Source organism: Diplotaxodon limnothrissa, linkage group LG20 (assembly GCF_057381915.1).
Source record: "Diplotaxodon limnothrissa isolate DT_005_m linkage group LG20, D_limnothrissa_male_GT1.1, whole genome shotgun sequence".
NCBI lineage: Eukaryota > Metazoa > Chordata > Actinopteri > Cichliformes > Cichlidae > Diplotaxodon > Diplotaxodon limnothrissa.
In genome coordinates this window covers 22,313,023-22,335,075 of record NC_140615.1, presented here as the reverse complement: position 1 = coordinate 22,335,075, position 22,053 = coordinate 22,313,023, and the positions used below count along the sequence as shown (strand labels likewise).

The following is a 22,053-nucleotide window of genomic DNA, read 5'->3' as shown; positions in this document are numbered from 1 at the left end:
AAATAAATAATGGTGAAACGTGTTTTTTCCCAGCCGTAGTCGAGCATATATTTTTAACTGCAGATATTTCGTAAACAGAGGTGTATCCAGAAGGGGGTATGGGGTGGCACCAGCTATGACTGAAACTTCAGTTTAAAACCTTTCTCAGACATTTGAGTTAGTAAGTTGAACTTTTGCAATACCTGACTCAAAATTTTGACATAACAGCCAAAATTTTAACTCATGAGTGGCAATTTCAAGCTTCCATACAATAGAGCATGATTTTCAGCTCCTAAAAATAAAACTAGGAGCGCAAACAACCAGAAACCGCAGTAAAAGCCTGGCAGATCCAGGAGGATATGATGCATTAGGTGATATTCATGGATTCTGTACTTCAGACAGTTCTTGACTGGAAATTATTTTCCATCAATTATTAAAACAGTCCTTGTATTTAAAATTATGATAATTTGTCTAATTACTTTTGGTCCATTGTAAATGGAGGAAAATGCATTAAAATGGCTTTAATTACTAAACAGGGGCGACTGTGGCTCAGGGGTTTGGGAAGCGTATCTGTAACCGGAAGGTCGCCGGTTCGATCCCAGGCTCTCTGCCCTGGTCGTTGTGTTCTTGGGCAAGACACTTTACCCTGCTGCCTACTGGTGTGGGCCAGAGGGGCCGATGGCGCGATATGGCAGCCTCGTTTCTGTCAGTCTGCCCCAGGGCAGCTGTGGCTACAACCGTAGCTTGCCTCCACCAGTGTGTGAATGAATAGTGGCATTGTAAAGTGCTTTGGGTGCCTTGAAAAGCGCTATATAAATCCAATCTATTATTATTATTAGTTAACAGATATGTGAGGGGCGGGAGCATGGGGTGGATGAGCTGAAATATAATTTGCCTTGAAACATAGTACTAGTTACTGCTAATCTTACATCACCACTGGATGAGCGCATGGATAGGAACAGTAGAAATGTAACTAAATTCATTTCCTCAAGTACTTTACTAAGGTGTAGGTTTAATGTAAAGTATTAAATCTTTAGTTTAGAATTATTCTGCAGATTAACTGCATTATTATAGATCAACCTACCCTGCAATATATAAGTATTGAAAATAATCAACAGCTGGAACATTAAAGAGAAATATATGTACACACATACATGGATCAATAATAGTGATCATAGTGAGTATGCTTACTTTAGCCTACTCAGTATTTAGAATATATATATATTTTGATTAAAAAGCTTGCACGCTATAACCTACTTAAGTAGGATTGCAGCATTTATTTAATAAAAAGTCTAAAGTCTTTTCCCCCCACTTTGATAAAAGAAATTATCAAACACAAAATTATATTTACAGTCTTGTGCAGCATCATGGGTCACATAACACAGTCTTGTTCATTCACATATTGTACACCTACCAGCATCAGCGTAACTTTGTGCTGAACATTGGGGGGGGGGGGGGGGGGGGGGGGGGTCAAGATCTCTGTCTAAATAAATAAATAAATCTGGGTAAATTCCCAGATGATTAAACATGAAACTATTTTGCTGGTAATACCTGAAATGAGTAAAGAAAATCAACAGCCTATTTATGCAGAATAATTCATAATTTCATGGGGGGGTGGGGTGGGGGGGGGCTTATTTTGATTGGGTCTGATTATTGGGGGGATCCTAACCCCCCTAACCCCCCTGGAAATTATGCCCCTGGTGTCCATTGTTTTCACCCCAGATGGCAGATGGCTGTCCCTCCCTGAGTCTCGTTCTGCTGGAGGTTTCTTCTTATTAAAAGGGAGTTTTTCCTTCCCACTGTCGCCAAAGTGCTTGCTCAAAGGGGGTCATATGATTGCTGGAGTTTCATCTGTTTATTTTGTATTATTGTAGGATTTTTGCCTTAAAATATAAGGCACCTCGAATCAATTGTGTGTGCTCGTTCTGGTGATGTTTTTAGGTTCTTGCAGAACTTTAAATGAGATGTTTTTCCACTTTCAAAAAGGAGGCCCAATATTCTTCCAGAGCCCCCAGAATTCCTTGGACCCCGTCAGGCCCATGTGTTCCAGTCAACCCAGTTTGTCACCGAGGACAGGAGCACCAGTGTAAGACGTAGCTAGTTGACAGGTGGAGCTCCTCAGTGCACCCATACTGGACAAAACTGGCACGTCATTCAGAGAACATCACTTTCAAGTTATTGGGCCCACAGTACTGCACAGGTCCGCCTCTGTCTCCCTCCCTCCTTGCCTCCCTGCCTCCCTCCCCCTCTCTCTCTCTCCCTCCCGCTCTCTCTCTCTCCGAATAAAACCGACGGTTTCCGCGAATGTGCGAGCTGCCTCCTTGCAAGCAGCCATAATTGGGATTATTCAGGAATAATTCGCCTAATCCAGCCGTGCTGTTTTTGTTTTTGTTTTTCCTATTTTTTTTTTCATTTGATTTCGGCAGCGTCTGCGATGTGAAGCCCTCTGTGCCGTCGCTGGATTTGTCCAAAAATCATGTATTTGTTCTGCCACGGAGGCTTTTATTTTGGACCATTAAGATGTAGTCCACCTTCGCTGGACAGCAAAACAAAGACTGCATAATAACAGTTCAGGGTAAATACATCGCCTTTTACGCCGAAAGATGGGGAAAAGAGACGTATCGCGGCTGTTGTCTGTGTGGACTAATTGTCCTGGTGCCACTAGTCAATATAAACGCCAAGACGATTCATTTAGGGGATGCGCGATCTTTTTTTCCTCTCTAACGTTTGTGGGTGGGTTATTATAAGCATTGAAAATCTGACATCATTTGGATATATGAACAGAGCAAGATATGTTATTTTTCCACCGCGTGTGTTTCTAGGCTTCTGGAAACCCATCCTCGACGTGATGCAACATAAAATCTGTTTTCTCGGATGATATTCAGACACCAAATGAGCACCTTCTTCTCCATGAAAATGTAAAAGGGTGGCGGTGGATTTTTTTTGTGTGTGTGTGTGAGAGTGTTTTTTGTATGCATATCTTTTAAATGTGGCTTTACATCAGTCCTCATCCTGGATTTTTTTTTTTTGATCAGCTGTTGATTATTAGGTAGCCTCTGCCCGTCTTATGTTTATTAAATGTTGCTCAGTTCGCTTTCCTCGCGATGGATTTATGCATAACAGGTGTTGTTTGAGCCTGAGATCACACAGCAAGACTATGCAGCTTTATTATGTGCTTTTCTCTCCATTTAACGAACACTGAAGCAAAGCGACTGGGATCCCTTTTTTGTTTTTTGTTTTTTTTTGTTTTTTTTTTACCGTGAGGAAAGAAAGGATGCAAAAATGAAGGGATGAAAGGTAGGTTATTATCTCTCTCCCCCTCTCTTTCCATCTCTTTATCGCTCTCTCTCTCTCAGTCACACACACACATACACCCACACACACACAATAAAAAAAAAATGATGGTGATTTTGACACCTGTTCATGTGTTTTTCACTCCACCCTGTGTTTCAGGCCTAGCTGCCATGGCAGCCATTTAATCAGGTGAAATGATATTTGTCAAGGTGGCAGAGAGCTGCTATGATTGAAAAAAGAATAAAGAAAAGAAAACAAGCTTACAGTTATGGCAAATCGTATTGGGTGTCATGGCCTACATAGACAAGGCCCACCCATACAAGCAGCACGACTGAGTATTGTTATCATCCTCTACCCACAAATGAGTTTGCAGGTCTCAGATTTGGTTTATATTTGATTTTTCATTCCCAGAATAAGGTTTACGTTTCCTTGCTTCAACACTGATGTCTGCCCGTGGTGATGGCAACAGTGGTTTTATCACCCTGTTGAGTAACATAACACATTTCACACACACACACACACACACACACACACACACACACACACACACACACAGGCCTTCGGTAAAAACCCAAATGGCTCCGTGCTCTGCCATTATATTTGTTATGTGCTTTGAATGATACTGATTACACCCTCTGCTCTTTAACCGACTGTCACGCATACACGCATGCAGAGAGAAAGCAGAAAATGTTCTTTGCTCATTTACAACATCCCTGTTTGTTGGACATGCCCAGTGTCGGTTGTACTGTGTCTGCTCCAGCCCACCCCCCACCGTACACCCCCATGCATTCACTCAAACACCCACACTTGCACAAAGTATGTGAGCTGTTGTATCTTAGCAACGAGCAAGGTAATTACTGAGAGAGCCAAGGAGCTGGCATGCTGTAGAGCTGCTGATCTGATCCCAGCCTTAGAGAAACAGGAAGGCAGATATTTCCACTGTGTTGCCCAACACAGCACTTCTATATTCACTGTGTTTAAATGTAAGCTTTGCTTCAATTTAGTGGCGAGCGTGTTCGACCTAACGAGCAGGTCAGACGTGCTGTTTTTCGTTCCTCAAAATGTGTGTGTGTCTCTGTTCGCAGGTGGCGAGGTTGTGGACAAAGAGGAAAGATGATTCTGTCTTGTAGAAAAGATCCTTTCGGCCTCTCCTTGTAAAGACGAGAGAGCCGTGGGAGACGACGGCTGTAGGAGGATCTGTACTGTTTTTAAAGGGGCCCAAACCAGGCAGGCTCTTGTGGAAGGGGAAAGAATGGCTAACCAGAGCTTTGCCATCGACGGCCCTGGCAGTTTGCTGGCTGTGCTGGCCTCTCAGAGTGGACTAGCAAGGGGCGGCAGCAGCAGTGACAGCAGCAACAACAATGGAGGAATCTCTGCCACAGATGTGTCTGCCTACTTTAAGCTGGTCTTCTTGGGGTTGATCATCTGTGTCAGTCTTGTAGGCAACCTCTTGGTCTCCCTGCTGGTCCTGCGAGACAGGACGCTTCACAAGGCTCCCTATTTCTTTCTTCTGGACCTGTGCCTGGCCGATGCAGTTCGCTCTGCTGCCTGCTTCCCCTTTGTGCTGGTTTCCGTCCACAACAGCTCGGCCTGGACTTACAGTGCCTTGAGTTGTAAAGTTGTGGCTTTTATGGCTGTGCTGTTTTGCTTTCACGCTGCCTTCATGCTGTTTTGTGTGGCTGTCACTCGCTACCTTGCCATTGCCCACCACCGATTTTACGCCAAACGCATGACCATCTGGACCTGTGCCGCCATCATATGCATGGTGTGGACTCTGGCAGTCGCCATGGCGTTCCCACCCGTCTTTGACGTGGGGACTTATAAGTTCATTCGTGATGAGGATCAGTGCATTTTTGAACACCGCTACCTGAAGACCAACGACACCCTGGGTTTCATGCTCATGCTGGCTGTGGTGGTCCTGGCTACTCATGGCTTCTACGCCAAGCTGCTGCTGTTTGAATACAGGCACCGCAAGATGAAACCTGTCCAGCTGGTGCCCGCTATCAGCCAGAACTGGACCTTCCACGGTCCCGGGGCCACAGGTCAAGCTGCAGCTAACTGGATCGCAGGGTTCGGTCGTGGTCCCATGCCACCTACTCTGTTGGGCATCAGGCAAAATTTACACAATCAGCACCGGCGGCTGCTCGGGATGGAGGAGGTGCGATCAGAGAGGAGGCTGGGCAGGATGTTCTACACCATCACCCTGCTCTTTCTGGTCCTCTGGGCACCGTACATCGTGGCGTGCTTCTGGAGGGTGTTCGTAAAGTCCTGCACCATCCCTCATAGGTACCTTTCCATCACAGTGTGGATGAGCTTCGCCCAGGCCGGAGTGAACCCCATCTTCTGCCTCCTGCTGAACGAGGACCTGAGGAAAGTGCTGAGAGCTCATCTGCCTACTTACTGGAGGACTAAACAACACCTGCCCCAGGATGAGGCCTACTGCATCATGTGAGATTAAAAATGAGCCTAAAGAGGGGGATGTTTCACGTTTTAAGGGGGAATTTGGAGAGCAGAAGGGTTGCAATGCACCTTGCTTAAGTGTCAGTGTCTGTTTTGTTGTTTTGCACAACAAAATCCAAATTTTGCTAACAAATGCAGGCACAGTGCCGATATCTGAAGAATGTTTATATGTGAAAAAATGTGTGAGTTGCAAAGGTTTGGATAGGGCAGTAGAAACGCCCTGGTAACACTTTAAGGGTGTGCACCGCTGATGACGGACTATATAATTAATAAATTGGAAAGATCACAACAATCACCGCTCCAGCTAAGTGTGTCAGATGCCATTTTAAAATAACGTTGCCTTATTTCAGAGGGACACGCCCCAGAGCTTTCAGCTGAGAATGCGTTTCTGTGTCACATAAGGCACAAAACAGACACAGAGAGGCTTGAAATCCTTGAAGAAATGTGCCGTGGACTGTGAATAGAAAGTGTTGATCAGAGCGTTACTAACTCTGAAACACATCAAGGAACTCAAAGGGTCTAAATGGATTGATAGACCACCCTGGACGCCTTTTCATGTATTTCAAAAAGAGACTGCAGAATATCAAGTGGACTCAATAACCTTGGATACATTTAAATAGCTGTTGTGATCCCAGAAGCCCCTAACATGCTTGATTTTTTTGGACTTGATTTAGGGCGTGTCAGGTTTCTTTGTATCATAAAAAAAAAATTGCCTGTTTTCCTTTATTTGTAAACAATACATGTTAAGCAGATGACACTATTTTGAAATATGACTTGATTTCATATTGTATAGACCGTACAGGAATCTATATTCCTGTTTGTGTGTTTTTATAGAGCATTTGTGTGTATGTGTGTGAAAAAGAAAAAAAAAAGGCAGAAAGAAAAAAAAATGCAGAGGGAAGTGGAAGGAGACAGAAAGAAATAATGATGATAGAAAAGGTTCCAGTAACACTGAGTCAATATGAAAGCAGCCTCATCTTGTGGTCTCAAAATCATGGAAAATTGAGCAATCTCATCATATGGAAATTTATCCTTCAAATGGATTTTTAAGCTGGATTTTTAATGCTAATGTGCAAGCAATTGTGAAATACAGATGGATAATGAAAAAAAGGGAGACATAATAATTAGAAAACAACAGTTGTACATTGAAAACAGGCCATAGGATTTAATGACTTGAATGATGATGTATATTACGTTATTTGGAAAAAAAAAAAAAAAACCATTAGGAAGTGTACATTTATTTGCAAATGACGATCTTGGGAATGTTTTAAAGTGCTGTTTTGCTCTCACCAGAATACAAAAAAAAAGAGAAAATGAAGTGGCACTTAATTTGAATGAAACTTGAATGTTACCGTGCCATCTTATATCCCCCCCCACCCCCGAACATTAAAGCCAGCACTTGAGTGTCTGGATCACAGTATGTTCAAAATCCAAACATCTTCAGGTTGTATACGACCCCCAATCTGTGTGGTGTATGAAAACTGGCAATGAATACAATGAATTGTCTCTCCAAATTACAATTCATGTGACACAAATGTCTGACCTACGATATGTTAGGCATAGATATACACGTGCAGTCAATTTTTTTTAAATGTGGACACTTGCACAGCATACTGTACTAAGCATGCATTCCACTGCATTTCATAGATTCAAAACTGGGGATTACAACTTGTACAGATGTTGTTATGGAAAGAAAAAGTGAAAAGTGAACAGAGGTCCATAATTTTTACGTCTGGCATTCCCTCGCGAGATGATATTCTGTAACTGTACAGTTTAACTGAGTTGGTTCTTTTGCCCACTCATCAATAAAGACTCTACTTTTGATGCATTCTGATTTATGACCTGTCTCGATTGCGACACGGGCCCAGTGGACAGCACTTTACACAAAATAGGCCACTTAACAGTTTGTGCAGCACAAATTGTACCCTGTGTCCATTGTTGTTCTCGAACACATACAAAAAAGCTGAATTTATGACACATCGGTCTATCATTGTACACTTCACTGGATGAAATGAAAAAGTCATCCCCTCCACTGAGCACTGATCAACAATCACTATACAGTCAAAAAATTTTGTGATTTTCTTCTCCAGTAGCATTTCAGACCTGTGGAGACAGGTGTCACACAAAAAAAAGAACTGAAAACATAAAATATATGGACAAAAGTACCAGCCCACCTACACGTCACACCTGCAGGAGCTTCTCAGCCACGAAAACCAAAAACCATGAAGCTCCTGGTGCACAGTTTTAATGCCAGAGAGGGTTTGTAACTCAAAATGGGACTGAAAACACCTGATAGGCCCATAAAGTGCATCAGTGAATGATGATGTGGATGATGCTTCATAAAAAGGCAGCTTAAATGCTCATTTCCACCTCCATATGTTTATTCAAAGCCGCTTCTGGAGAAGCTTTGAATGATTTAGTGTTAGAAATAATCCCTATTTATCTTATACTTGGTTCATCATCTTGGTGACATCACAGAGAGCCAAAGGTAGCAGAAATGTAAGAAAGAGAGCATTTAGATCAGTTGAAGCCTGAGCTTTTGGATCACAGACATTACTTGCAAATATGCTACCCCTATCTTTGACGCTAATATGAGCGTCTTCTATTGTAACAGTGCATAAATGCAGAAAATAAGGAAAAACCTAACTGGCCTTTTTGAATATAATGAAACATTCCTGCAATAAAACCAAAGGTCACGTTATGCAACTCTAGGATGTTCATAAGGTCACAATAAACTATTGTTTATACCAGACGAAGCTAATCTTTAAGGTTCAAAGTGTACTCAACTGAATGAATGAAATGGATCCATTTGAAAGTGGAATACTGTGTTATTTTCTTTTATACTAATGGTCATGCACAGGAGTAACCTCTGGATATGATGGGTTGCAGTAATTTCATAATCATTAGTATTTCTGTATTGGTTAGATTGTATGGTGTATTCTAAGAGATAACAATTAATACAGCAGAAAACTGAAAAAACGGCCGCTGTATAAATTATGTAAATTAAAAGTAGCTTTTTCTTTCACCTACCGTTTTCAAGTGGCAGCTGTTGAATCTTTTGTGCAAACTGCAGAAAGGGTTTTAAGGGGTATCTAATCCCTCAAAAGATTTTATATTTTAAAATAGGCAGAATTAGTGCTCATGTTAAGATATTTGGATCAATATCTCTACAAGTATCAGGATCCTAAACGAATAGTAGACATACGATCATAGAAAATAATTTTGGATATACTTTATGGTTAACTCCTCTGCAGGATAAGAAACATCAATGTAGTGTAAAAAAACCCCCAGCTCATACAGATTCCACATGTACAGCAAGCCTTATGCAACAGAAGTGCTTCTGACACGTTAAAAGAAAATGGATGGCTTGGAAGAAAAATACTTCATTGTTGTAATTAGGACATGATTGAAATCCAGTCACTGTGTGGTTATGTAATGTCTTGATAAACAATTAGCCTATATTTTAAATTTGAATGAGAGATAATTTCCTTTGTCTTAATTGCTGTGCTCAAGCTGATGAAAAGGATGGTTCTATAGTGAGCAGCATCAATTGTGTGAACGCCCTCTAAATAGTCCAGGTTTAACAGGTTGCATCCAACTGTGCCTCTCTGTCTCCCCAGAACTGATGCTGAAGATTCATCTAAGCGCTTATTTTTAGTTTTATTCCCACTTCTCTCCAAGATTCACAACAACATAGGCGGTATTACTCATTTGTGAAAGCTCACCCCCGCCCGCTGTACGTTCTGAGGATGCAGAGTGCTGCATAGGCCTTGTTGCACTGTCCTATCAGAAAACATGTGGTCACGCGGGTGAAGTTTTGTGTTGACCTCATAGACAATTCTCTTTTTTTTTGTTTGTTTGTTTTTGATCAGCACCTATCATGGCTGCTTCAAACAAAGCCGGCGTTCCTTCCTTGCAGTGTATCCAAACTTGCATGTCGCAAACTCCTTACCAACCTTGAGAAGAATGTAATCGTGTGAAAGTGCTGTGCTGGAAATTTTGAAACTACAGGTTCCTTTGAACGCTGTGCTTTTCAATTACTTTAATTCAATCTCTTTTTCACTTGGTAATTTCTTTCTTTTCTCTGCACTGTGTAGAGACTGCAATGCAAACTGCAGTCACAATTTGTGAGCGCAGTGATTTCCAATGCAGGGGTGTGCAGTCATTTTAATATTATTTTTTCTAATAGTTCTTTTTACTGCAAATTCTATAATATTTTCCACCCATTTAAATTTTAGAAACATTATCTAAATTAAAATAAAAGCAACTAATGTTTAGTTAAACTAGCCACACAAAAATAATCAACAAGCGTGACACCACCATGGCCAGTGAGGCCATTCTAACCAGTCCTCTGACCTCACACAACCAACAAAGGCCTGTAAGTGTTGCTACACTTCCTCAGAAAAGACGAGTTAACTCCACTAAACACTGTTTTCAGTGGAGCTTAAATATTATGAGTCTTCAAGTTGTACATCTAAAGAGGGGGAAATTATTATTTAATCTCGTGTTGAATTTGTAAGTTTGCTCACTTACAAAGAAATGAACAGACTCTAATTATATGGTTGTTTCATTTTAATGGAGTGAAACAGAACATCAACCAAAAATTCAGTTTAGAACTTTTTCCATAATGAGGATTTTTGGTTGATTTCTTGTGACTCCCCCCAAAAATCAAAATCAAAATCAAGCTACCATGAAAACTGGAGTTCATTTCTTTGTAAGTGAGCAAATTTACAAATTCATCAGGGGATCAAATAATTATGTCCCACACCAAATATAGCCGTCGTGAGTGAGTGACTAAAAAAAAAGTATTTGGGATACGGATCAGTGTGATAAATGTTTCACAGGATGCTCAGAAGAATAACATCAGTTAAAGGATCAGAAAGAAAGAGGAAGTATTGACAAAAGCACTATATTGATAATGTGAGCAATTTGTGACAACTTACATAAAGGAACTTCCCTAATAACAGTACTCAGCAGTGCTTCAAATTCACTGCTAATATCAACATGCTAACATGGTGATCAGATTAAAAAGTGACAGCAGTTCTAGTGTTTAATTTGATGCCAAACTGGAACAAGATACACTCACTGGCCACTTGTTTGCTTATAGAACTGCCTTAATTCTTTGTAGCACAGATTCAACGAGATGCTGGAAGCTTTCCTCAGAGACTTTGGTCCACGTTGACATGATAGCATCACAGTGTAGATTTGTCAGCTGTGCATCCATGGTGTGAATCTCCTGTTCCACTACATGGCAGATGTCCTCTATTGGATTGAGATCTGGTGACTGTGAAACCAGTTTATGACAGTTTGAGCTTCGTGACATGGCGCTTTATGCTGCTGGAAGCAGTCGTCAGAAGATGAGTACAGCAGCAAAACTCGGTGTTGTCACGCTGTGTTGTTTAAACAATGCTCAGTTGTTGCTAAGAGGCCCAAAGTGTGCCAAGAAAATATTCCCCACACCAGACCACCACCTGCAGCAGCCTGAACCACTGACACAAGGCAGGGTGGATCCATGTTTTCATGCCGTTTACACCCAGTTCTGACCCCAGTTGCAACAGCAATTGAGATTCATCAGACCAGGCAATGTTTTAGCAATCTTCTGTTACTCAATTTTGTTAATGCTATGCAAATTGTAGCCTCAGTTTCCCATTCTGAGCTGACAGGAGTGCCACCCAGTGTGGTCTTCTGCTATCTAGGCCATCTACTTCAAGGTTAGAAGTAGTGTGTGTTCAGCAGTGCTCTTCTACATACCTCAGTTGTAACGTGTTGTTATTTGAGTTACTGTTGCCTTTATCAACTCAAAGCAGGTTTTTTCACCCAGAGAACTGCCATTCACTGGATATTTTCTCTTTCTCACATGATTGTCTATAAAAGATGGCTGTGTGGGAAAAACCCAGCAGATCAGCAGTTTCTGAAATACCCAGACCAACCCATCTGGGACAAAAAACCACATTACGTCCAAAGTCGCTTGAATCATCTTTCTTCCCCATTTTGTTACACGTTTTGAACTTCAGCATGTCAGCTTGACTGTGTCTAAGTGTTACTGCCCTGTGATTGGCTGGTTAGAGATTTGCATTAACAATTAGTTGCCCAGGTGTATGTAATGGATTGGCTTATAAATATGGAACCATGGTTATCAAGAATCTGATTACATTTCTTATTAGATTAGCAAAAGAAAGAGGGCAATCACCAAAGTGAAAGTCATCCACAAGTGATACAAAATATTTAAGGTATAGAGATTTTTGAGATATTTCAATTCAATATCCAGTTTTATTTGTGTCAAATCACAACACCAGTCGCCTCAAGGCACTTCATATTGTAAAGTACAGTCCCCACAATAATACAAAGAAAACAGAAAACCCCAACAATGAAAAGAACACCGTTGGAGCAAGCACTTGGCGACAGTGAGAAGGGAAAAAAATCCCTTTTAACAGGAAGAAACCTCTGGCAGAACCAGCCGTCCCTCAGGGAGGGACAGCCACCTGCTGGGATCGATTTCACTCAGCATTAAGGCAGAATGCAAAATCAACCAAGATCAGAAAAGTCAAGATCACTGGATAGATTGCTATTCAGTAAAAAGGACTAGATGTTACAGTCCCCATGCATTATCAGGGACTGTAACATCTAGTCCTTTTTACTGAATAGCAATCTATCCAGTGCATTTTGCCACCAGATTGATGAACTATGTTATATTTTAGTCTTTAAGACCATGTTGGTAGGATGACCTTTATACCCAGAGAAGAATTTACCGCTCTCCATTAGGGCTGCCACAAACGGTTATTTTGATAGTCAACTAGTCACTGATTATTTTTGCGATTAGTCGACTAATCAGATCATCATCCATTGGAGGTAAAACGTACAGCTTATTGCACCAGCAGCATCTGCTCTTATATAACTATCATTAGCTTACAGCTTTAACTGTTTAAGGTATGTGCTAACTAAAAATAAAGACAAGATGATAGTTTATTAAATTTTAATGAAATTTGCAGATTGTTTCGGTGAAGTTTAATAAACCCCTTGCTATCTAAAATATAACAAGACACCGGAGTAAATTCTTGAGCATCTCACACTTCTGATGATCAGCTGTCTGCTTGACGTTTATTCAGCTGTGTAAAAACTATAACTTTAATCTCAGCCAAACCGATTTACTCAGGAACAAATGAAATACTAAAAAAAGCCAAACAATTACATTTTTAAGTTATCTAAGTGACTCATATATCATGTTTAACCTGAGTAGCGAAAGACGGCGGTGGGTTTGAAAAAGATTTGCCGGGAGTCCGGTGTTCTCACGGCTCTAGTTAGCCTAGCCCCCGGCTAGCTATCGAGCTAGTGGGTAACAGACGTCTCCGAAAACGTCGGAGCGCTTTTGAAAATATGCGGTGTCTTGATAAACTGAGCAGATATTTGAGGTTTACACAGCTACATTCTCGCCTGAAAATATGTTAAATGTTTATTTTGTGACCCAGAAAGAATAATAAGAGCAATATTAAAACTAACTAGCTGCCACCATTGTTGGAAACTGCGCTGGGCTGCGCTATGAATTCTGGGACGCTGCTTCTTCTTCTTCTTCGGGGTTTAACGGCAGCTGGTATCCTTGTACATGCAGTGCTGCCATCTTCTGTTTCAGTCCGTTATTACACTCTTAAATCCTGCTACTTATTCCTGCGTTTTTCAGGATCTTACAAAGCTTCAAACGACGCGTCGACTATTAAATCAGTCGTCGACGATTTTGATAGTCGACGTAATCGTGACTAGTCGACTAATCGTGGCAGCCCTACTCTCCATATACAATAAACCATCTCTGAACACCAGAAATGACTGTTCCAGTGTAGATCTTGAAGACCCACACTATGACTAATATTCTCCTACACTGTAGGTTTGACCACTTTACTACTCTGAGCACCTCTGGTATGCACATTTCCGTTTCCAATTATACCGAGATCCATGTATGCCATGAAAAAGGCAGCAAAGGCAACTGACATTTACAATAGTTTATTGTGGATTTGTGAAATAAATTAAATGAATCAGCAACCAGCTTGACCCGAGTATACACGCACACACATACAGGTTAAGTACAAACACCCTTTAATCTTTTTTGTCATGATTTGATATGCCTGATCCGGATTTCAGTTTCATGCACATGGTCTCAAATGCAAAACAGCAACTGAAAGCAAATAAGGCCATTTTACTACACTTGATTACACTGATTGAATAACAGTTACATAAATAGTGAACTAGATCTATGCCAGAGGGACTGTCAGTGTGATATAAAGTGTTTTTTGTTTTGTTTTTTTTGGAAAATTATGTGTTCTCTTCACATGAAGTAGGTCGTATCCACCCAACTTGAGGTCAGCCATGACACATGCATGGTATTAGTGCTCGTTCATTCTTTACAAACCAAAGAAAAAAAAAGAAAAAGCCATTTCTCAGCTGCAGCTGTAGGAGCACTGACACACACAGCCCACCTCCCACACCATGAATTTCTAAGACATCCCTACCTACACAGCATGGCGTTCTGATTGCACTTGAGTATCATTACATTAAACATTTGACGCAGCCTGTTACATTCCAGTGAAAATCTAAAGACTTGTTATTGGACGGTTAAGGAGCAGCAGGCTTTTTATATGCAGTGGATGGAAGCTTTTTTTAATTTTTAACATGGTTTTTTTCATTAGTGGATCAGTCACTTTTGCTCACGCCTCCAGATGATGACCATGCCGGTGGAATCAGCAGATGCAAGTAAACTCTCGTCGCAGTTGAAGCTGACATCCAACACTGGACCCCCATGACCCTGCAGCTTGTTTACTATCGCCTTGGTGTTGCGCTCGACATCGAAGAAGTAGACGCAGCCATCCTCGCTGCCAGTCACTGCAGCAGAGGGAGAAACACAAAAAGAAATGGCGTGGAGACATTACAAGGACAGCTTGAGAAGATTTAATTTGGGATTGTCTCTAGGCAAGGTGCACACTAATTACTGTGACAACAACAGGATGTATATTATATATTTTTTTCTCTTTCCAGCAGAAAGTAGAATCAACACAGAATTATCTGCACACTCTAATGCATACTGGGCGAAATCAGAAATGCACAGGTGGTCACACACTGCGCCTGACAAGAGGACGGAGACACACAGCTTGTTTATTTTCCACTTCCAGCATGAAGAGAAAGTAACACAGGCTATACACGAAGGAGAGCGCTTAATGAAGGTTGAGCTTATTCATAAATGTTGATGACTTAGCTTGCTGACAGATTTAAACAGACAGATGTTGCATGACCACCTGAAAATAAAATTATACTCCCTGAGCCTTGTTCTGCTGGAGGTTCCTTCCTGTTAAAAGGGAGTTTTTCCTTCCCACTGTCACCAAGTGCTTGCTCAAAGGGAATTGTCTGATGGTTGATGTTTTCTCTGTTCTCTCATTTGGTGCTATATAAACACAACTGATTTTAACTGAACTTATTCAAACATTTCTTTTATATCTTTAAGAGTCTCTTTATACTTTCCATCTTCTTTTTCTATATACAACAACAAATAATAAGAATAACAGGACAATAAGAATCATTAGGTTAACTAACAGTAGTTTGCCTGGAGACACAAACCTAATAATAAAAACAAGTCTTAAAAATGATTGATAGATAGAAAATAAACCATTAAATCTAGCAAGGACAGACTTTGAGGTTGAGCAGCATTATAGTTTATAAAAGGGGATCCACACACAGGCTCCATATTTCTGTCCTTGGACTTTACATGACCAGAGTAGCTTTAGATGAGTCACAGTTTAAAATAATCTCAGTTCATCCACTTTCTGAGGCCATTTGAGCTCTTCTCCTGACTAAACCAAGCATTTAGAGCAGTATGAAGCCTGAGTGAGGATGAGCAGAAATATTAGTTGATCATCACAAGGGAAATATTGGAATATTCCTTGAATACTGATTATACCTTTGATTCTAATCTCAAATGACTTGACAAACCAACTTCCCTGGAGGATTAGCACTAGAACTCATTTTCATTTATTTACAGAACTATCTGTGTTTTGCATGCTTTTCTTGAAAACAGGAAAAACAGCAAAAACACAGATAGTTCTTTCATGTTGTCACATATTTTATGGGTAAATTCTACTGAACTCTTAAATGCTGGCAAGCACCTTCTAAATAAATGTGTGAAAGTATCTATTTTAAGACATGAAATAGCCTGAGCTTCTGGCTTTCAGAGGTTGGACATGCATATTTTAAACTCGGCTCATTTTTGCTATAAACTTCCATAAATCTAAAATTAAGGAAAATTAAGAAAATAAATAAAAGCATAACAGGTTCACTGCAACCGTGCTGGTCTCATGTTAGCAATTTACTTCATAGGAAAAGTACTCTCTCTCTCAAAAATTGTCTTTTTTTTTTTTGTTGTTTTATTCCAGAGGCAGTGGTATGCTATTTTGGTCAGTGTTTTACACTGAATTGCCTGCAGCAGGATATAAACTATGGTCTAATTTTGTATTCAAATATTACAGCAGGAACACTGGGAGACTTCTTACCCACACAGGCCCCCTGTCTGAAAGACATGAGGGGGCAGAAGATGCTATGAACGAGCTGGGATCCATGCTGGATGGGGAAGCTTCTCTTCAGCTGTAGTGTTCCCTCGTTGTCTACCACCCTGCCAATGTGAAGGTGTCATAACTGGTCAAATTAAGCGTAACAGCATAATCACAAACAGATATTACAAGTAAACATGTTACAGCTTTAAAATCTGCACAGTGGAAACAAAGCTGCTTATTAATTAACAGTGACTTGATCTTGCAGACTGACCTGTACAGCAGAAGCTTATTGACACAGGCGTTAACCAGCAGCGAGGGGTCTCTGGCCTCTCGGCTAATCCAGGAACGAGCGGATATGCTGCAGATAGAGCTGCCTTCACTCACCACCAGACGCTTGGCTTTAGTAAGCTTCCCTGTGGTTGGGTCGGGAGGAACAAAACCAGCAAAGACCGACAGAAACAGATCAGCTGCTGACCCTCCAGAGCAGACATACTCTTCAGAGAAAAACTCATTATAATTTCTAATGTGGCCCTTTTCCAAATGTAAATGTGGTAGGTGTACCTGTGGCCATGTCAAAGAGGAAAGAGAAGATGCTCCCCCTGTCATCACCGGCCCAAAGGATCTTCCCTGGAGCATCAAAGGAGAGAGACAGCACGCGGCCTGTCAGCTTACTGGAGCCCCCCTTCACCTTCTTCCCAGTGGAGATGTTCACCACCTGCAGGTGGTGCTTGCTGTTTCCCACCTGGAACACAGATCCGGGAATGAAGACCTTTAATAATTCCACAGCGCTACACGGAGAAACTGACAGTGTGCACCATTTCTTTCTGTTGTAATTTAACCTGCGAAACCCAAATTTATCTTTCTCATGTTATATTTAATGAGGCATAAATGGACACTGCTGTGACAACACGTCTTTCAGCTTACATTCTGTACATCCGTTAAAGTATTTGTCATCAAACAGCTAAGTGAAATCCAAATTATCCGTCACATTTACCACTTCACAAAGGCTGACATTTCATTCTAAAATTTTAATCAATGTCTGCACAGTGGAAGTATTCATTTAGTTATTGAGACTGGGATAAAAGGGTTCTCTTTGGAGGTTATTGCCTCAGCATGAAAGGCTTAATTTAGACTTTACTCACAAAAGGGGAAACATCTGGAATAAATGTGACAATGAATTAATTTCAGAGCGCGCTATGAAGTTTGAAGGAAATAAAAGCTGTAAATGTCCCTTGAGGTTACTCAGAAAGGTAATTTCTTTCAGCCTTTACCAAAAGTGTCGGATAACTGAAGTGTGACTTTAAGCATGCGGAAAACAGTAAAGGTGTAAGCAGACATCTGGTGACGGACTACACAGTTATTGTTCAGGTTTAACTAGTGTCTCGTCTTAACATATCTTAACAACAACTAAAAACTAGCACGCACATTCAATGTGAAGCCTGCAACTAAAGTCCGAGCCCCTGAAATTTTGAATTTCAATTTTAAATGTTATATTTATCACCCAATAAGAGAACATGCATCCAGTCTACACACTCACACATTATTGACTGTCATTCATCCACCTTGCTTTAAGATCCTTTAGGAATTTCAAAGAAAGCCATCATTTATTGTAATATTTTCAGCAACTAATCCCTTTAATCCTTTCAAACAATACACATTAAAGCAAAATAATGCAAAATAAAATACATCAATTATATCCTCTGCAACCAAGGATATATGCTCAGCAACCACTTTATTAGGCACACTTTTTCAACTGTTTGCTAAGACAAATCACATGGCATCAGTTCAATGTATTTAGGCATACAGACTTGGTCAAGACAACCTGCTAAAGTTCAAACCAAGCATCAGAAAGGCTAAACTATGGAAGCACCACACTGGATCCACTTAGCACCAATTAACCCTTTAAAACCAATCGGAGCAGGCATGCTCCATTTTGCGTAACTATTTTTAAATGAACTGGAACCACGTAAGCTAGCGCAATAATTTTTTTTGCATTTGAAACCGGAGGAGTTGTACTTACAACTTATGCCATCAGTTTGTCCTAGGTTTCCTTCCACATATAGCTTTGCAAAGATTGCATAAAAAGCACTTGCAGCAACAACAATATAATATTCCAGAAACAGGCTTTGCTGATCCAATCAGCTGTTCATAACACTTCCTACGTGGGAATAGACGTCAGCGCGAACTATCACACATCCGCCAATACCTGCCCGAAACCGGAAGTGGCATCAATTTTGTGAAAATTTAGTTTTTTACCTTCAGGGCCTTATAAGCCTACACTGGTGTTTTTTATGTTTGACTTCATGCTTTTCTGTATCGTTTCTGGGATGCTTAAAACTCAAATTGTACTGCTGGAAATAGTTTATAATAATGCACATGCTGTTTTTTTTGCAAATTTGCATGATAATATTTATTTTTTCGTTTTCCCTGCAGTATATAACTAGAAACTAGAAATTTCTCTAACTAGAAATATGTGTAAAAAAATGATTTTCAATTTTTTTTGTAGTTTATTGCACTTATTTGCAATTTATGTAGTTACTATGGACTTAATGCATAGATATTATTAAAATTTGGGCTATAATGGTTGTATTGATGTATAGCAACTTGAACTGCTCCCTACAGCATGTAAAAATATAAAAATAAGCTCTGGCGGACTTGGTTCTATGGTAGGTTCTAAAGGGTTAAGCTTCGTTTAAACACCACAGCCTGAGTATTGTAGATGACCATGTCCATCCATTTATGAACAGTGTACCCGTCTTCTGATAGCTGATGATAACACGCCATGTTAAAAAACTCAAATCCTCTCAAACGGGCTTCTTGAACACGATAATGAGTTCACTGTACTCAATTAGCCTCGGTTATTTAGTCATCTTTCACATTTTAGTCTTTCATTCAAGGTGATTTTCAAAAGTAACTTTTATTTCAGTTCAACTTTCTTTGTTTTGTGGTATTATCTTTTTATATCACATGTAATATGGGACTCACCACAGTAAGGTTATTATTCATGGGTTGGAAGGTGCAGCAGAGCAACTCGCTGGATTCTGGGTCTCTGACCTCTCGGATGCACCGGCCATCCTCTGTATTCCAAATACGGAGTGTCCCGTCCAGCGATGTCGACACAATGATGTCATTGCTCAGAGACCAGGCAAAGTCTGTAACTGGACCTCCATGACCTTTTAGGGTCACCTTCACACTGGGAGGAGGTGGTGAGAGTGTCATAATGGACAGAGTGCCATCCAGTGAGCAGCAAGCAAGGAGGTGCTTGTCATCATTGGCAAACTGCAAACGTGGAACTTAAAGAACAAAAAGAGGACAGAAGCGTGGAATACATGGAGATTTTCAGTGTATACACATTGATTATAATGAATTCAAAACCATTTACCTACCAGCAGAGTCGACATGTTGATCAAATATGTGGTGCATGCCAGCAAAAGCATAATTTTCACTCAATGTTGTGTCTCCTGCCATGGCACGACTGGCCTCTGCCACTGAGGTGGGCACCAAACTGCCCGGAGGCCTGAGGTCACAAATAAAAACTGTCACGTAAGCACATAATCAATAAAACACACCTCACAACCCTTGCCTACAGCTGACCACTCAATATAAGAGATCCAGTCATTACTCAGTGCCACATAACTAGAATTACGGCCAGTAAATCTAAACTAACGCATCTACTCATAGCAGAAGTAAATCAAAAATGAATTTAATTGCTTAAAGCAATGAGACAAAATGCTGGATGTGAGCTGGTCTCTGAGTGCACTCTTCTGGGTACCTCTCATCGTAGACGGCTCTGTTCATCTGGGCCTGTAGCTGGTACGAGCCTCTACTGACAGACCGGCGATGACCACGAGCCCCTTGGGCACGGGGGTCCTCCTCAAAGTCCTGACAGAGAGCAGAAGGGGCCGCAGAGAGAGAAAGAACCTCAAAGGAGTGAGTGCAAGAACTCAAGACCTCAAACAATCATGAAACAAAAACAACCACGAAATGTTGAAAACTTGTTGAAATTACCATGCATTTTCAAGTTACTGATACTGCCCACTTACATGGGCAATGCCAGCAATTTCAACCAAGCTGCTCAGTTTAATATGAACGGGCAACCAAAGTGTTGCTTGGCTATGTTGCTCACTGATCAAAACTCACATTAAGCCTTCCAGATGGCTCTTATATCCTAAACTTCCTTTCCAGCTTTAAGTTATTTTAAAATCTTTTCCCCCCAAATTAGTGCAACCACACCCGCCTACTCTCTCGCCTGTTCTACTTTTCCTGCCCTTTCTATTTCTTTGGGTCTGACCTCCATTCGGTCCAGTGTGGTGCGGGAGCTGCGCACACTGCTGGCCCTGAAGCTGCTCTGCTCAGACAGGGGCCCGTAGCGCAGGGCCAGCAGCTGACTGCGCAGCTTCAGGTACTGCCTGCGCAGCCCTGGCTCAAAGCCACACTTGGCGTTCTCTCTGAGCAGCTGGCTGCGTCGGCGGATGTACTGAGTTCGGAACTGTGGGAAGGTAGGCGTGCGGTAAGCATTGTACCTGGAAAAGGGGAAAGAAATGACACAGCACAGGCAATAACTCACAAATGATCCATATACAATTACACGTCTGAATGGCTTCGTCATCAGTTTGGACTATTAAAGCCAGCTGCCTGACTGAGTCTCACCTTGCGTCCACTGCCAACACCTGCTGCCAAACTGCTGCCATTCCACAAGCACTCTGGGTAAAAAGGAAGCCACTACCAGGGCAGATACCTGTCACAAGACACAACACAAAATTCACATTATTAGCAACTTTAACGGAAAAAAAAAATAGCATGTACCAACTGTATGAGGTCGAAAAAAGACAAGCTAGTATTAATGATGCGCTGATAAAACTGAAATATTACCCCCACCATCACATCCTCAGCGTCAAAGGTAGCAATGATTCAAATTCTAATGGCAAATGAATGGTTGTGTTACTGAAATGTTATGCAATGCGAGTTTGACACTAGAAAACAATCCGTAAGGAGAACCGACATAATCTGCTGAACGGTTTCCGCTTTTATTTTCTCGAAACAATGTAAGCAGACGAGCTAAACTAGCGCTAGCCTGTCATTTAGCAAGTTAGCCACAACATCATATGCGACTACTGCTCATAAAAAACACTTTCCCGTTCAATTTTCAGCTTAGACACACAGTCTAGGAGCTAACAATTTAATACAGCGTATAAGACATGACTGGTGATCACAGAGCAAAGAAACTCAGTAAAATACGGCTAGAAATCGCTCACCTTCCTTAGCTTTTCTCCATCGCTGCTTTTTCTGTCAAATCACGTGACACACTGTAACCAGCCCAGTCACTGATGTGGAGCTGCTGAATCCGGATGATGATTCACAGCGTTTACATTTAACGTTACATTCAAAATAATTAACCGACCATGGATCGACTGAGGTGCAAAAGATCTAACAGTCCATTAACTCATTAAGTACACGGCTATAGGTTTTTTTTTATTCAGAAATCAATAAAATATTAGGGCTTTATATTTGTTTACTTATAGGAAAAAACTATGCATGGTTTGGTTGCATTATGGTGATCACTTTGACCCGCTGAGAAGCAAAATAATCAATTGATTAATATCAGCAATATTTTACTAGTCCACACAGAAAATGCAAAGCATTGCAAATCTGAGTATAACTTAATGATCCCTGCCAAAACCATCCACTCCTAAAGTGCTGACAAGGCTGGAGGCCAATTCAGTGTAACAATATGTAGCAGAAACATTTAAATTTCTAAGGACAAAGTGTTACCTTCTATCAATGTGGGAGGAAG

The 22,053-nt window shown here is 41.0% G+C and overlaps 2 protein-coding genes across 2 annotated transcripts; one reads left to right on the top strand and one right to left on the bottom strand.

The window, feature by feature from the left end:
* Positions 1 to 3,237: 3,237 nt before the first annotated feature.
* Positions 3,238 to 6,369, top strand: LOC146610893 (putative G protein-coupled receptor 173). The gene is made up of 2 exons (XM_085344361.1): positions 3,238 to 3,276; positions 4,359 to 6,369. Exon 2 carries the CDS (start codon positions 4,526 to 4,528, stop codon positions 5,723 to 5,725), a length of 1,200 nt encoding a protein of 399 aa, XP_085200487.1. The 5' UTR covers positions 3,238 to 3,276; positions 4,359 to 4,525; the 3' UTR covers positions 5,726 to 6,369.
* Positions 6,370 to 12,811: 6,442 nt separating this feature from the next.
* Positions 12,812 to 21,558, bottom strand: wdr13 (WD repeat domain 13). The gene is made up of 10 exons (XM_085344857.1): positions 21,515 to 21,558; positions 20,910 to 20,997; positions 20,551 to 20,782; positions 20,032 to 20,141; positions 19,646 to 19,776; positions 19,245 to 19,552; positions 16,821 to 17,001; positions 16,531 to 16,672; positions 16,260 to 16,378; positions 12,812 to 14,601 (listed from the first exon to the last, which is right to left on the bottom strand). Exons 2-10 carry the CDS (start codon positions 20,948 to 20,950, stop codon positions 14,417 to 14,419), a joined length of 1,449 nt encoding a protein of 482 aa, XP_085200983.1. The 5' UTR covers positions 20,951 to 20,997; positions 21,515 to 21,558; the 3' UTR covers positions 12,812 to 14,416.
* Positions 21,559 to 22,053: the final 495 nt, after the last annotated feature.